A 15,121-nucleotide genomic window follows, 5' to 3' on the forward strand; every position below is an offset into this window, starting at 1 on the left:
AGAATAGACTCCCCAACAGGTATAGAAACACAAAAGGGTTCACAAAGTTTCTCAGGAAGAATCTCAAACTTATTTGCAACATAAGGGGTTACAAAAGATAAACTTGATCCTGGGTCTAGTAAAGCATAAACATCAAAAACAAAGACTTTGATCATACCAGTAACAACATCTGGAGAGTTCTCTTACTCTTGACGACTGGTGATTGCATAAAGACGATTTGCTCATGCGCCAGTACCGGAAGTAGCTCCTCTAGGTGCAGCCCTATCTGGTGGAGCAACTGATGAAGACTGGGCTCTGTTGCCCTGATTTCCACTACCTTGTTTATTCTTAGGACACTCTTTCAAAAAGTGTCCCTCTTGCCCACACTTGAAACAACCTGTCTGGCAATCACGACACTTACCTGAGTGGTTCCTACCACATCTACCACATGCAGGAGCCCAACTACCTCCTTGTGCCACACTACCTTGAGACTGTGCTGGTCTGGCTTTGAAGTTCTGCGAATTTTGGCCATTATACTCACCTTTGTTTCTGAGTGCGGGTGCACTAGCAGATGATGGTGCGGGTCCTTTTTGCTTCTGAAAGGACGGACGATTCACACTACCCTTCTATTGCCCAGACTCATTCCCTGTCTTCGTTTTCTTATTTCTGAACTCTTCCCTGTCTCTCAGCTTCTCTTCTTCAATCTGCTGCACATAAATCATCAACCTCGAAATGTCCATGTCCCCAATAAGCATTGCTTCCCGGCCCTCCTTGCTTGATAGACGGCCCAACCCAGCAACAAACAAACTCATCCTACTCCTCATGTCCATAACCATTTCAGGAGCATAGCAAGACAGTTGGGTGAACTTCAACCCATACTCATGCACACTCAAAGAATCTTGCTTAAGTGTGAGGAACTTACGTACCTTGGACTCTTTCAGTTCTCAGGGAAAGAAACGCCCCAAGAAAGCCCCTTCAAAACATGCCCAACTCATAGGTGGTGCATCATCAACTCTACCCCATTTCTACTGATCAAACCAAGTCCTAGCAACATTCTTCATCTGATATACAGCTAGCTCAACTCTCGTAGTATCAGCAACATGCATCACCTCAAACACTTTTTTTAGTTCCTCAATGAAGTTCTCTGGGTCCTCAGTAGTGCTTGAACCAGTGAAACTTGGAGGATTCATCCTTAAGAACTCACGAATCCTTGAAGTGTCAGTCTCTTCTTGCCGAGCTCCTCTCTACTGCCCAACTTGGTTGGTCACAACTTGACTGAGCATCCTTATAGCCTCTCTGAACTCAGCATTAGTGACTTCTCCTTGAGGTTGCACCTCAGGTGCATTGGGTAACTCTTGTTCCTCATCATTGTGTCTCGCAGGATGACCTCTAACAGCTCTTCGTGGAGGCATGGTTATCTGAAACACGCGCAAGCACGAATTAGAGGGAAACTTTTAGAGATTAAACTCTAACGCACGAAATGAGTATGAAAGAAGTGAGATAGTTCCTAAATATTGCAGCCTCCTAATTATAGATGTGGCACACTTCACACCGATAACTAGGACCCTACAGACACAGCTTCATAGACTCCCTAGAACTCTTGAACTCTATGCTCTGATACCAAGTTTGTCACGCCCCGAGCCTACACCCTGAACGTGGCCGGCACTCGGAGACCATCGTTGGCCCCAAGAGGACCCTTGGCCCATTACTTAACTCGGTGGAAGACTCAACTCAACAGAATAAACTCAATGCAATAGTTTAAATGATAACATCTTAGCTAAAATGGCAACTTATGTCTCAAAACAAAGTATCTGCAAATACATAGATGAGAGACTCAATACTAACTGTTTGACTGTCTATGAAGCCTCTATAATACTGAGATGGATGTTGGGACAGACCCCACAATATCCTAATAAAGAAAAGATAACTAGGAAAGCGAAATAAAAGAGTCCTCCGAAATGCAAGGAGGCTCACCACTGACTCTGAAGTGTTCAACTGGATCAACGGCGTGCTGGATGATGATTCTGGTTACCTGCGGCTGCATCATAATAAGATGCAGGCCAACTGGCATCAGTACATTGAATGTACGAGTATGCGAGTTGGAATGCTAACAACAACTTAAGCTTGAAAGGAGTACAAATGAACACTTACCTTGGCTTTGTTTAACTCATGAATAACTTAATTCAAAATAAAGCAATGAAACACATGGAATATATGAAAAAGCTTTATAAAACAACTAAAAACAACCTTAGTTCGGTAAAGACAAAACAATAACAAACTTAACTTTACTCATTTAGAAAGTAATATAACTTTTGTGGGAGATTCTCTAATCGACAACCATCACTATGAGCCTAAGTGATGGTACAACGTTTTACCTCACGTTGCCAAGGACCGTTCTATACCTTGCCGTCAGTATAGAACCTGAACTAGTAAGTGGATCCACTAGTCTATGCTAAAAAGCACTAAGGAATCATATAAAAAGTATGATCATTTTCCTGCCCATGATGGCTACATGGTTTATGGAGACTTGAGTAAATATGAACTCGCATCCCCATATCGGTTCTCTATACTACTCTCAAAAATATACTTAGCTCATATGTTTAAAAACAATCTTCTTTCTTTGGTTTGAGATAATTACTCAAAACTTAGCTTAAAAGCTCTCTTGGAATCGATATTCCCTTTTCTTGCCAAATGTGAAAACATTTATAAACTCTTTGGGAATACTTAGTTCCCTAATAGCTCTTTGAGAAATGAACTCAACTCTTTACTCGTTGATTAACTTGAAACGTAAGTCTTAAAACAAAGTTAAAGCATTTGTAAAAACCCTTGAAAACTTTGATGAACTTCACTTGACTTGACTCTTAACTTTACCTAAATTTACTTTTTACTTTTCTTGAATTTGAATTATGGATTCAAGGATTATGACTTATGATAGAAACAACTCTTGATATTTATGAATGATTTGGGATAGCTAAACTTAAGAAAAGCTACGAAATCACCGTCTTGGAACATGTCTGCGATGCGGAGGTGTTTTAAATAATTACTCACGAAATTAAATTTTGGGACAGAGGAGTCCGCGTCCTCTTCGCGACGCAAAGCAGATTTTTGTTCACAGGGGGAACAAGTCGGCGACGCGGACTTGTTTCATGAACCTTACTCGATTTTTTCTTTCTTCGTTTTTTCAGCCTCAAACCACCTAAATTCGATTATCTTCTCAAATTCATTTTAGATCCCAATACCCAGCGTATGTACTCAAGAACCTAACTCAAAGTAACTCTAAAACACAATGTAAAGATCTCGGAAACTCCACAATTCAACCCAATTCAAGAACAACATTCAAATTCAAGAATTCATGTCAAGAACATCAACTTTCAAACTCATTTAGGACGAATTGCGCTGAAACTAGACATGTTTGGAGCGTGCGTGAATGAATCCAACGCTATGAGAGACTCACATACCTTGTAGGATCAATTCCTTGGCGAATCCACAACCAAAATCGATCGTTCTTGGCGAATCTTGCTTTTCCTCTTCTCCTTTCTCTTGTGTTCCTTTTCCAAAAGCCCTAACTCTATTTCTCAAAAGCGTAAACTGAAATAACTCAGTTTTTTACCCCACTTAATTTACTAAAAACGGATTTAGTTAATTTGGTAAGGAAAAGACCAAACTACCCTTATAAATTCCGGATTGGGCATTTCTTCATTCGAACAGCCCAACTTACAAAGGACGTAACTCACTCATACGAACTCGGAATCGTGTAAACTCAGTGGCGTTGGAAAGATAAATCCAAGAGTTTTCCAACCATATCTGGAAATACACCTAAATCATCCTGAGCTAGGAGTTATGGTCGATTTAAGTTGACTAAAATCTCAACTTTACATTACTTGAAAATTTCCAGATTTCCTTTTACTTTCCAGAAATGATTATTTCAAGTTCTTAGCTTCTTTCTAGCTATTTCAAGTTGTGAAATGTTACAGTTGTCCATATGGGGCATTCAGAAACTCAAAAGGGTTATATTCTGTTAGATTTGACAGCCAATAGTTTCTTTGTGAGTAGAGATGTGATGTTCAGGGAGTCAGTGTTTCCATTCATGACTTTCTCAGCTAATAAGGAGGAAGGTCCATTTGTTAAAGAAGACAGGTACAGTATCATTTAGATAAGTATTTAGCATACAATCATTTGTCTAAACCATATCAAGAGTTTGTTGCTGCAACTTCTGCTCTAATTGAACCTGCTACTTTTGCTGAGGCAAGTAAAGAACCAAAGTGGATTGAAGCCTTGCAAGATAACAACACTTGGAAACTAGTTGAGTTACCTAAAGGAAAGTCTGTTATTGGATACAGATGGATTTATAAGATTAAGTACAAATCTAATGGAGAAGTAGAAAGGTTCAAGGCAAGATTAGTGGCCAAAGGGTTTAGTCAAAAGGAGGGTATAGATTATAAGGAAACTTTTTCTCCTGTGGTAAAAATGGTCACAGTAAGAGTCATACTAGCCTTAGTTGTATCTAAAGGGTGGCATATCCATCAAATGGATGTGTATAATGCTTTTTTGAATGGTGACTTAGAGGATGAAATCTATATGACTGTACCTCAGGGTTTTTCCAGTCAGGGGGAGAATAAGAACAAAGTATGCAGACTGGAAAAGTCATTATATAGGCTTAAACAAGCACCAAGACAATGGAATCACAAGTTTGCAGAGGTTCTTCAGAAGAAGTTGGGGTTCAATCAAAGTCAATATGATCATTCTCTATTCACAAGAAGAACAGCTGAAGGGACTACAATAATTCTGGTATATGTTGATGATATTTTAGTAACAAGAAGTAGTTTAAAGCTGGTGGAGAAGACAAAAAAAGACTTACAACAAAGTTTTAAAATGAAGGATCTAGGAGAGTTGAAATACTTTCTTGGAATAGAGTTTGTAAGATCAAACAGTGGAGTTGTTATGCATCAAAGGAAATATGCACTTCAACTCATTTCTGAAGTTGGATTGTCAGGATCAAAGCCAGCTGGAACACCTATGGATGTAAATATAAAGTTGACATCTAGGCAGTATGATGATCAAACAAGTAAGAATCGAGAGGAATCTTTAACAGATCAAGCTTCTTATCAGAAGCTGATTGGGAAACTATTATATCTAAACATGACTAGGCCTGACATTTCCTATAGTGTGCAAACATTGAGTCAATTTCTACATCAACCAAAAAAGTCTCATATGGATGCTGCACTTAGAGTGGTGAAATATATTAAGAGACAGCCAGGGCAAGGTATATTGTTGTCTAGTAAGTGTGGAACTAAAATTACAGCCTACTGTGATGTTGATTGGGTAGCATGTCCTCTTACAAAAAAATTTGTGACTGGGTATGTAATTAAGCTTGGAGAGGAAGGCTAAGAAGCAAACCATTGTGTCAAGAAGTTCAGCTGAAGCTGAGTATAGAAGCTTAGCTTCTACTGTAGCAGAGTTAGTTTGGTTAGTAGGGATGTTGAAAGACTTAAAAGCAGAAATTCAGTTGCTTGTTCAAGTCTATAGTGACAGCAAGTCTGCTATTCAGTTAGCTTCTAATCCAGTGTTTCATGAACGTACTAAACACATCGAAATCGATTGTTATTTTATCAGGGAGAAACTTCAACAATGACTAATCAAGATAGTGTAATTTCAACACAAAACCAGCCTGCTGATCTTTTGACAAAAGGTCTCAACAAACCTCAACTTGATTATCTATTGTCCAAGCTAGGAGTCTTAAACATATTTGCACCTCCTATCTTGAGGGGGAGTATTGAGATAATGGAAAAGAAGAAGGATAGTAAAATAAAAGAGTGTCATTTCAAGAAATTAGTTAGATGTCATTGTCAAGAAGTTAGTTAGGCAGTTAGGAATTTGGAAGTTGATGTATAAATACATAGCTTAGGTCATTATAATGTAATCCCAGAATTCTATTCAAAACTTCATCTTCTTCAAATTTTTCTTCCCGTTTCATCAAAATCTTCAACTAGGTGCTTAGCGATTTATCTTCAAATTTGATTGATGGTAAACAACGTCTTTGTCTTTTAATTCTCGCTCAATATTGAGCGATTTCTAGTGATTTTTTTTCATTTCTCACTCAAAGCTGAGCGATCATGTTTTAATTTTATTTTCATTTTAAAAAAAGTTTGTCCTCATTCACACGAGTACGAGATACCCATACATATAAGAGAAAAGACTTAAATATGCCATCAAACTTTCAGAAAAGGTTCATCTATGCCATTGGTTAAAAGTTTGGATCATCTATGTCATTGCTGTTAAAGAAAAGGCTCATCCATGCCATTTTTTTAACTCCGATTTTGCAAAATCATTTGTTACATCCCAAACAACTTTTAACAAATTTCAATTGAAATTTTTGGATCAAATGTACTATTTTTGTTTGTTCTTCCTAAGAACACCAAGAACACATAAAGAACATTAACAATTTTCAAATTTCAAACTTCTTTAATTCTTCACGAAATTGCCTCAAATTTCAAGAGTAGTTTCTCTCCGAGATAGATTCAAAACTCAATATCTTTTGAGTGCAAATTCAACCTCACTCAATAAGACCCACTTGAAATTTCTTCAAAGTTTCAAAACATCAAACATTCTTTAATGGTAGAATTTTCTCCACAACTTCAAATCATTTGAAATTTTGAACATAGACTCAAAAAACAGTAGGGAACAAAGATCTAATGTCAAACACAACTACAAAAACATGAATAGTAGCAATTTTTTGAAATTTTAGGACTGATTTTTGTTTTTTGGAAAAAAAAAATTTAATACGGGTGAATTTTTTAAACTCTACAAATGATTTTAGAATTTTGATTTTTTTAAAAAAAGAATAAATGATGTAGCCGGAATTTAAGATAATTTCGTGAAGAATTGAACATGTTGAAAATTTGAGAGTTGTTTATGTTCTTCATGTGTTCTTAAGAAAGAACAAACAAAAAGAGTACATTTGATCCAAATGAGCGATTTTTGCTCTATTTTAATTTCTCGCTCCATTGTGAGTGATTCTCCTTATTTATTACTCCCTCCGTTTCATAAAGAATGACCTGGTTTGACTTGGCACGGAGTTTAAGTAAATAAAGAAGACTTTTGAATCTTGTGGTCCTAAATTAAAGTTATGTCAAATGTACAAAATTGCCCTTAATCTTGTGGTCTTAAACATGCCACGTGGAAAGCAAAAAGTAAAATGTTACCAAAAAAGGAAAGAGGTCATTCTTTTTGAAACTGACTAAAAAGGAAAGGAGGTCATTCTTTGTGAAACGGAGGGAGTATTATTTTTAGTTTCTGGCTTCACACTGAGCGATTTTTCTCTCAACTTTTATGAATATACGCCAAACTAATAGGATAGGGATATATTTGGGGTTCTGGTTCATGAATCATCATTCAAAAAGTCTAGACTACCAATATAGTATAGATCATATGAATAATAAACTAAGTGGTTGGAAAGCTCAATTTCTAACCTTAGTGGGGAGGTCTACTCTTATCAAATCAATTTTATCCACTATCCCTACCTATGTTAAGCTATGCAATCTCCTTCCCCAATCAACTCGGAACCACATAGATCGCATCCAAAGAAATTTCATTTGGGGATCATCAGAAAAAAGAAAGCTTCATTTAGCAAGTTGGGAACTAGTAACATCCCCTACTAATAAAGTTATAAAGGAGGATAAGGACTCCAAAATAAATACCAATGGAAAAAATTGGGCTCTCTTGGCAAGCCTAAATTGGAAATTAATTACAAAAAAAGGATCAACTTTAGAATAAAGTTCTCACAAAAAATATATATGGATAGATGCCTTACTCCCCACATTAACTATCAATCTTACGACTCCTATATTTGGAAAAACATTGCTAAAACCTCTTGGTTTTTCCGTAAAGGACTATCGTGGAATGTAGGATGCGGTACCAAAATTCAACTTTGGGAGGATAACTGGATCGAAGGAAACTACCCCCTCCGACAAGCTTTACAAGGACCCTTAAATATATCAGACCAACATCTCTTTGTAAAGCAAGTACTTCATAATAGCACTTGGGTTTTTTCATTACTATCCTTTGAAATTCCCGAAAACATTAAGGAAAGTATTCAGAATACTTACATTCAACAATACATTAATAATAATAATGGTGGTACATGAGGAATATAAAGAGATCATCTAATAAGCTAAAATTTCTCTTATTGACGAATCTTTCGAACAAAATACTACTAATGGTGGTACATGAGGAATATTAAGAGATCATCTAGGTAAATGGATTCTGGGGTTCTCTTGCAAAGTTAATGTGACAAATGCCCATCATGCAGAGCTCCTAGCTCTACTTCATGGCCTGACCTTGGCAAAAAGATTAAAAATTAGTCTGACTGTAAGTGGAAACTGACTCACAGATATTAATCAATAACATAAATAGCAATACACGCATATACTCACTAACTCACATATTTATGATGATTGCAGATCACTGCTGAAACAAATGGAGGAAACATCATGGAGCACATATTGCGGGAGGCTAACTCGATAGCAGATCTACTAGCAATATACCAAAAGAAATCAAATGATCCGAATATGGGAAATAGGCAACCCCTTGTTTTTGAAGCATCACCTTTGCTTATAGCCTTCACCCTTGAAAGAGATGCTATAGGAACTACATCTTTTAGATTAGATAAACCTATTATTATTATTATTATTATTATTAAATATATAAAATCCTTTTGTTATTAAAAAAAAAAAAAAAACGGTTGAAAGAGCAAAGCCTTAAAAGGGCATTGAAGACACAATGAATTCCAGGCAATTCATTTCAAGAAATTGATGTTGGTAACTGCTATAGTTTTACCAAAGAGAATATTTATTTATAAGATAATTAGAAAGATATTAACACCAAATTTATATCCATTCATTTTTATAAGTCGCCTTTTTAGATTGTACTTGCATTAAGAAATTAAGTAACTTTATCCTTCTATCATTATTTAATGTTTTCTTAAGTCAACTTTTCAATAAATGATGACTATGCTAGATTTCAAAAATTAAAATGCATTTGGATGACTATTTAAATTTTTGAGTTTATTTTCAAAATCAGATTTTATAGAATAGTGAATGGAGAGAGTAATTAATCAATGTATGAAGTACTCCAATGAATATTAATTACTTATTAATTTTCTTAGGTTGGTCAAAGTATATATTTTCAAGACTAATTAACTACTCTATCAAGCGTATAATAGGAAGAGTATGGTAATTTATGCATTGATTTTATGAAATGACAAATATTATGGTCCAATTATTTGTAGAAATGAATGACATATATAAATGAACGGAGGAAGTAATAAATATAGATAATCATATGAATACTAGTATTATTTTTTCAACATTTATTACGTACTATTTTTCTACTGATGTTGAATTAGATAGAAGATCTGCCGCAGCCACAATAATACTACCAAAAATCCCCATCCTCTCATTGTCCTTTGTAAGAGTAGAGGCATAAGCATAACCTATTATTCTCTGAAACTCATTTTCACAATAAAAATTAGCTTTCTGGGCAAAGTTTCCAGCAACATACACGCGATTATATACTAAGCCATCCTTCAGAAAATTCTCCTCCGCGCCTCTTAGAGAATTAATTGCATAATGGTAATAATCCAAACAATAATTATATATCACTTTCAAGTTATTATCGTTTGTCTCATCTAAAAAGATAGCAATCTTACTGGCTGTCTCAGACGCGTTTCTCAATGCTAAGTTGATGGCCTCTTGTGTTAACTCATAAGGACTCCTATGAGGATTTAGGCCAAAAACTTGCAAGCAAAATCTAGGATTCTTGGATTTGATGCACACTTTGGTCAAGGGGTTACTTTTACTTGGTATCATTAAGGAAGCAATGATTAGACATAAGACTAGTGTTAAGACAAAGGAAGAAGAAGATGATGATGTTGTCATTGTCTTGTGTTTGCTCATTTCCCCTTTTTTATTGTTAAATTTGAAGTAATTTTATAGGAGTGAATATATGTGATTGTGTGTAGTAATGTGTGATCTAAATTATCAATAATTTGATTAAATTTCTCTATATGTTTAATTTTATGCCATGTTTAGACTTTCCATGTTACTTCCCAAAATTTTATGGTGTATTAATATTTTTAGTTTTAGATTTATGATATTTGTTTATTTTGGTATGTTATATATGAATCCTAAAATTTAAAAATTGAATTACCTAAATCTACTATATGCAATTTGACCAATATAGACTTCCTTTAATAAGTTACTTGTGTTGGATCAATCTAAGGGTTCAAAATCGAAAAAGTAAACACACCAATATCTACATATAAACATAAAATATAATTTTAATCATGTATAAATAATATAATTTTCCATCGAAAATGATTCGAATGAACCCCTGACCCTGGCTCTACCCCTGGATCTCATCAATTAGTAAAAAAAATAGAAAACTACTGTAGCTAATTGAAGAAAAGTAAAAGAACAAAATTAAAACATTAAAATTACCGGAAAAACTAATGTAACAAATCATCTTCCTTTTATTAGAATTCTTTTTCATGCAAATGACTTTTATTACATACTATTTTTTTGTCGATGTCGAATTAGTTAGAATATCTGCCGCACCCATAATAATACTACCAAAAATCCACAAATTCTTGTTGTCCTTGGTAAGAGTGGATACATAAACATGATTGGGAATTTTTCGAAATTTATTTTCACAATAAGAACCAACGTCTTTGACAAAATTTCCAATAATGCTCAAAGTATCATATTTACCATGCTTTAACAAGTACTCCTCCACACCTCTTAAAAGCTCAATAGAAGATTCATAATAATTCAAACAATAATCATATATCTCTTTCAAGTTTTCGTCTTTTGTCTGATCTAGAAATGTGTGAATCTTTTTTACTGTCTTGGTGGCGTTTGTAAATGTTAAGTTGATTGCCTCTAGTGTCAACGCGTAAGGTCTCCTATGAGGATTCAGGCCAAAAACTTGCAAGCAAAATCTTGGACTCTTGCATTTGATGCACATATCAGACAAGTAGTTACTTGTACTTGGTGATATTAAGGAAACAAAAATTAGACACAAGACTAGTGTTGAGCCAAAGGAAAAAGAAGAAGGTATTGCCATTGTGTTGTTTTTAGCTTGTTTTCCCCTTTTGATTCCTTTATTTGTACTAATAAATTTTAATTGAATGTAATTTCATGATGATTGTGTGCAATATAATAATGTGTGAGAGAATATTGTTCATTATTTTTATTAATTTCTTGCCTTCTTTAATTTCTTCTCTCCTTATTACTATACTCGTTGTTCCTTTTTATGTGTCAACTTTTGACTTGGCGTACTTATTAAGAAAATATTTATTGATATAGTGAGTTTACCATTTTACCCATATTAATTAATAGGATTTCAAATATATTTCTTCACTATATTTTTTAAAGACATTAATTTAATGTTAATAAATTGAGGGTATAATAAAAAAAAAATTATCCTTTCTTGATTTGTCAAAAATGACAAATAAAAAGGTATTGAAAAAAATAATTTCTAATATCTCAAAAAAAATAAAATCATATAATATTATTTTTATTCATTCTATTAAATGAGTCTTGATTTCTTTTCTTATCCCCTAAATTATCTTTAAAGTTAGTCAAATACGTCAAATATATACTCTAGTTGTTGGAATGTCTCTTTTGACGAAAATTAATTGTCTTCGATGTATTTGATGACATTCATCCTTATACTCTTAAATTGTTATTTCTGAGACGTTATATTAGTCATGTGTTCTTGTGTAGAGTGGGTGGGAAAAAAAGTGAGAAAATCCTATCGTTTTCTTCTTATTTTCAATAAAAGGGACATTAAATTAGAAAATATTTGACAAATAAATAGAAACGAAAAGTGTATTTTTCTTGCCTTAATAATTTCATTTATCATTGTTACTGTTAATTTCTTTTTCTAAAATCCTTCTCTAATGGCCTATTCTTTATCGTTATATATTGACATAAGTTCTGCCTAGGTAAGCATATTGTATGAACTATTGGTATACTATACTATATACACTAGTAAATTTGTCTGTGCTTCACGTGTTCGTGTAAAATATCAATGAACTTATAAAATAAAATCAACAAATTATCAAAATAAACTTATTCGTAATATAATAATACTCCCCTATTTTAATTTATGTGATGTTTTTTCTTTTATTGAGAGTCAATTTGTCACATTTTTTAAATTAAGTTGAATTGAATTAAATTAATATTTATAAATTAAAATTTAGTAAATTAATATATTCAAAGGGTAACATAGTAATATTATCTCTATTATTTATTTTTTCTAAAAATGTGTGTCAAGTCAATAATGAACAATTATTATAGAAAAGGAAGAGTAAGTTATTATTGATAAAACAAAGTCAGAGACAACGAAAAGAAAATAAATGATGCACAGTACACTTGGTATTTGTAAAATCTATTTAATACTATTCCCTCTTTCCATTTTTAATTGTTATGGACTTATGGTATTATTTTTAGAGTCAAACGATAAGAATTTTAATTAACACTTTACGATGTATTTTTTTATCATATTGATATGCAAAAAATTACAATTCATAGTACTTTTCGTATAGTTTTTGAATATCTAAATTTTTTGTTTAAAATATCAAATTAATGTAATCTAATTTAACTTTGATAATTAATCAAATTGACTTTTGAAAAGCGCAACATGACAATTAAAAGTGGACGGTGGGAGTATATAATACTCCCTCCGTCCAACAACAGTTGTCCACTATACTATTTTAGGATGTCCAACAATACTTGTCCACTTTATGAAATCATGGATAATTTTACTTTTAGTTCCTAATGTACCCTTATCATTAATTATAGTCATTTCCCTATTACATTTTTCAAGACATTGTATTTATTATATTCAAAGGGTGATATAGTAAGATTATCCTTATATTTATAGTTTCTTAAGACGTGTGCAAAGTCAATAATGGACAAGTATTGTTGGACAGAGGGAGAATGTGTTTATTAAACAAATTTGTAGAGTATTATTTAACTATGATTAGAGTTTGTTTGACATTGTTGTTGGGAGGCCAAAAACACTTATTTTGATGGGAAAAATATTTTTTGAAAAATTAAGGTGTTTGGATAATTAAAACTGCTTTGGAAGTAAAAACAGTTTTTCTACGGTTCGCAAGAAGCTAAAAAATTCTGTTTCTTAAAAAAAGTAAAAGTAGAAGTAAAAAATTATTTATTTCAAGACCAAATAATCTCTATCATATATACATATTTATGATCAATATGTCCCTTGTATTTATTTATTTTTGTGATGGATTTAATTTGTGAAATAATTTTAAATTTATTTTGCTTGATAATTTTAATTATATTTAAATCATCATATTAATGTCCTGTCAATAATTTTTTTATTTTTTTATTCATCTATATGTAATATTGATTGAAAAATTGAATATGTATAGTTTAATTTATTAAAAATAAAAATTTAATTAAAACATTTATAATAGATATTTAAAATAATTTATGTCTATAAATAATCTTAATATTAAAAGTGCATTGATACTTGTCCATTTTCATAATTTGACTCTCAAAAGTATTTCTTAAAAAGATTACCCAAACACAATTTGCTTATCAAAAACATTTTTCAAATAAATTAACCAAACACCAATTTATTTATTTTTGTTTTGCAAAAATACTTTTCCAAAAATCTATTTTAAAAAAATATTTTAAAAAAAAAAAAACAGTTTTTAGCAAAAATGCAGACATACTCTTAATCAAAGAAAAGAGCTAGAAATGGCAGATCTCACCTTAAAAAAATCTTGAATTGATCAAATTAATTGGCAAATTGAATTACTGATCGATTATATTAATAGATCTGAATGTGTTGCTAAAATATTTGTTGAAAATATTTACTTACCAATCTAAATTCGTGTTTTTTTTGGAGGGGGAGGGGGATGTTTATAAAAAATGAGTTATCTTTAATTACGTTTATTTGTGAAGTTCATGTTGTTTATATGACATAAAAAAATTAATTTAATTTGCCATATCAGATATTTTAATGATAAATTTGACCTAGTTATTCTATATGATAAAAAGTCTTTAATGGTAAATTTGATTCAATGACTTTGCATGGTAAAAAGTCTTTAATGATAAACTTGACTGAGTAATTTTGTACGATAAAATTTAAAAGTTGTTAATGATCAATTTGACTTAAGCGAATTTGTAGGATAAAAGGCCTTAAATTATATGTAAAATAAAATTTAATAACTTTATTACATAATTAAGGGACCTTTTTAACATATTAACTCTTATTTTACGCGTACAGGTCCTTATGAGCAAATAACATGTTCCATCATTATGAGATATTCTAAAAAAAAATTCATTTAATTTAGATTGGAATATACTTTAAAATTTGGACAAGAAAATACGTCTTCTGATCCTTTCTATAGTTTAGATTAAAATATTTCCCAAAATATTAGAAAATCCGCATAAGAAAAATATCTCCTGATATTAATTTTGAAGTTATACCTTTTCTCCTACATTATTTTCATTTTTTTCCTAATTAAGTTTGCTTATAGATAGATTCAGTACCATTTAAAAGAAGTTATAAAAAATAAATGAATTATATCAATGAATATATGGGACTAAGTATTCCAAGAGTAATGTTTTTACATTTAAAATGAGGAGAAACATCGATTTTCAAACGAGTTCATGAGGAGTTTTGAGTACTATCTCTTTTAAGAGAAATTTTTTGAGTAATAATCTCAAAGTTTGAGGATGAGGAAATGTTTTTAAACATATGAGTTGAGTTATATTATTGGGAGTAGTACTGAGCACCGACATGGGGACGAGTTCAAATAACTCAAAGTCCTCATAAACCATGTAGCCAACGTGGGTAGAAAGGGTCATACTTTTTAGATAATTCCTTAGTGCTTTTTAAGCATATCTTAGTGGATCCACTTAGTTGAGGATGTCTTATACTCCGGCAAGGTATAGGACAATTCTGGCAGTGTGGGCGAGACAGTGTATCATCACATAACTCATAGTGATAGTTGTCAGTTAGAGAATCTCCCAAATAAGAGTTATTATTGTATTTTTAAGTACATTAAGTTGTTATCTATTGTTTTAAATGCTTTACATAAACT

At 32.3% G+C, this 15,121-nt stretch overlaps 1 protein-coding gene across 1 annotated transcript; it reads right to left on the bottom strand.

Moving 5' to 3' along the window:
• Positions 1 to 9,356: 9,356 nt before the first annotated feature.
• LOC125840749 (pectinesterase inhibitor-like) lies at positions 9,357 to 9,914 on the bottom strand. The gene has a single exon (XM_049519723.1). It carries the CDS (start codon positions 9,912 to 9,914, stop codon positions 9,357 to 9,359), a length of 558 nt encoding a protein of 185 aa, XP_049375680.1.
• Positions 9,915 to 15,121: the final 5,207 nt, after the last annotated feature.

The sequence above is a fragment of the Solanum verrucosum genome, unplaced genomic scaffold (assembly GCF_900185275.1).
Source record: "Solanum verrucosum unplaced genomic scaffold, falcon-dt-bn FXZP01000187.1, whole genome shotgun sequence".
Lineage (NCBI taxonomy): Eukaryota > Viridiplantae > Streptophyta > Magnoliopsida > Solanales > Solanaceae > Solanum > Solanum verrucosum.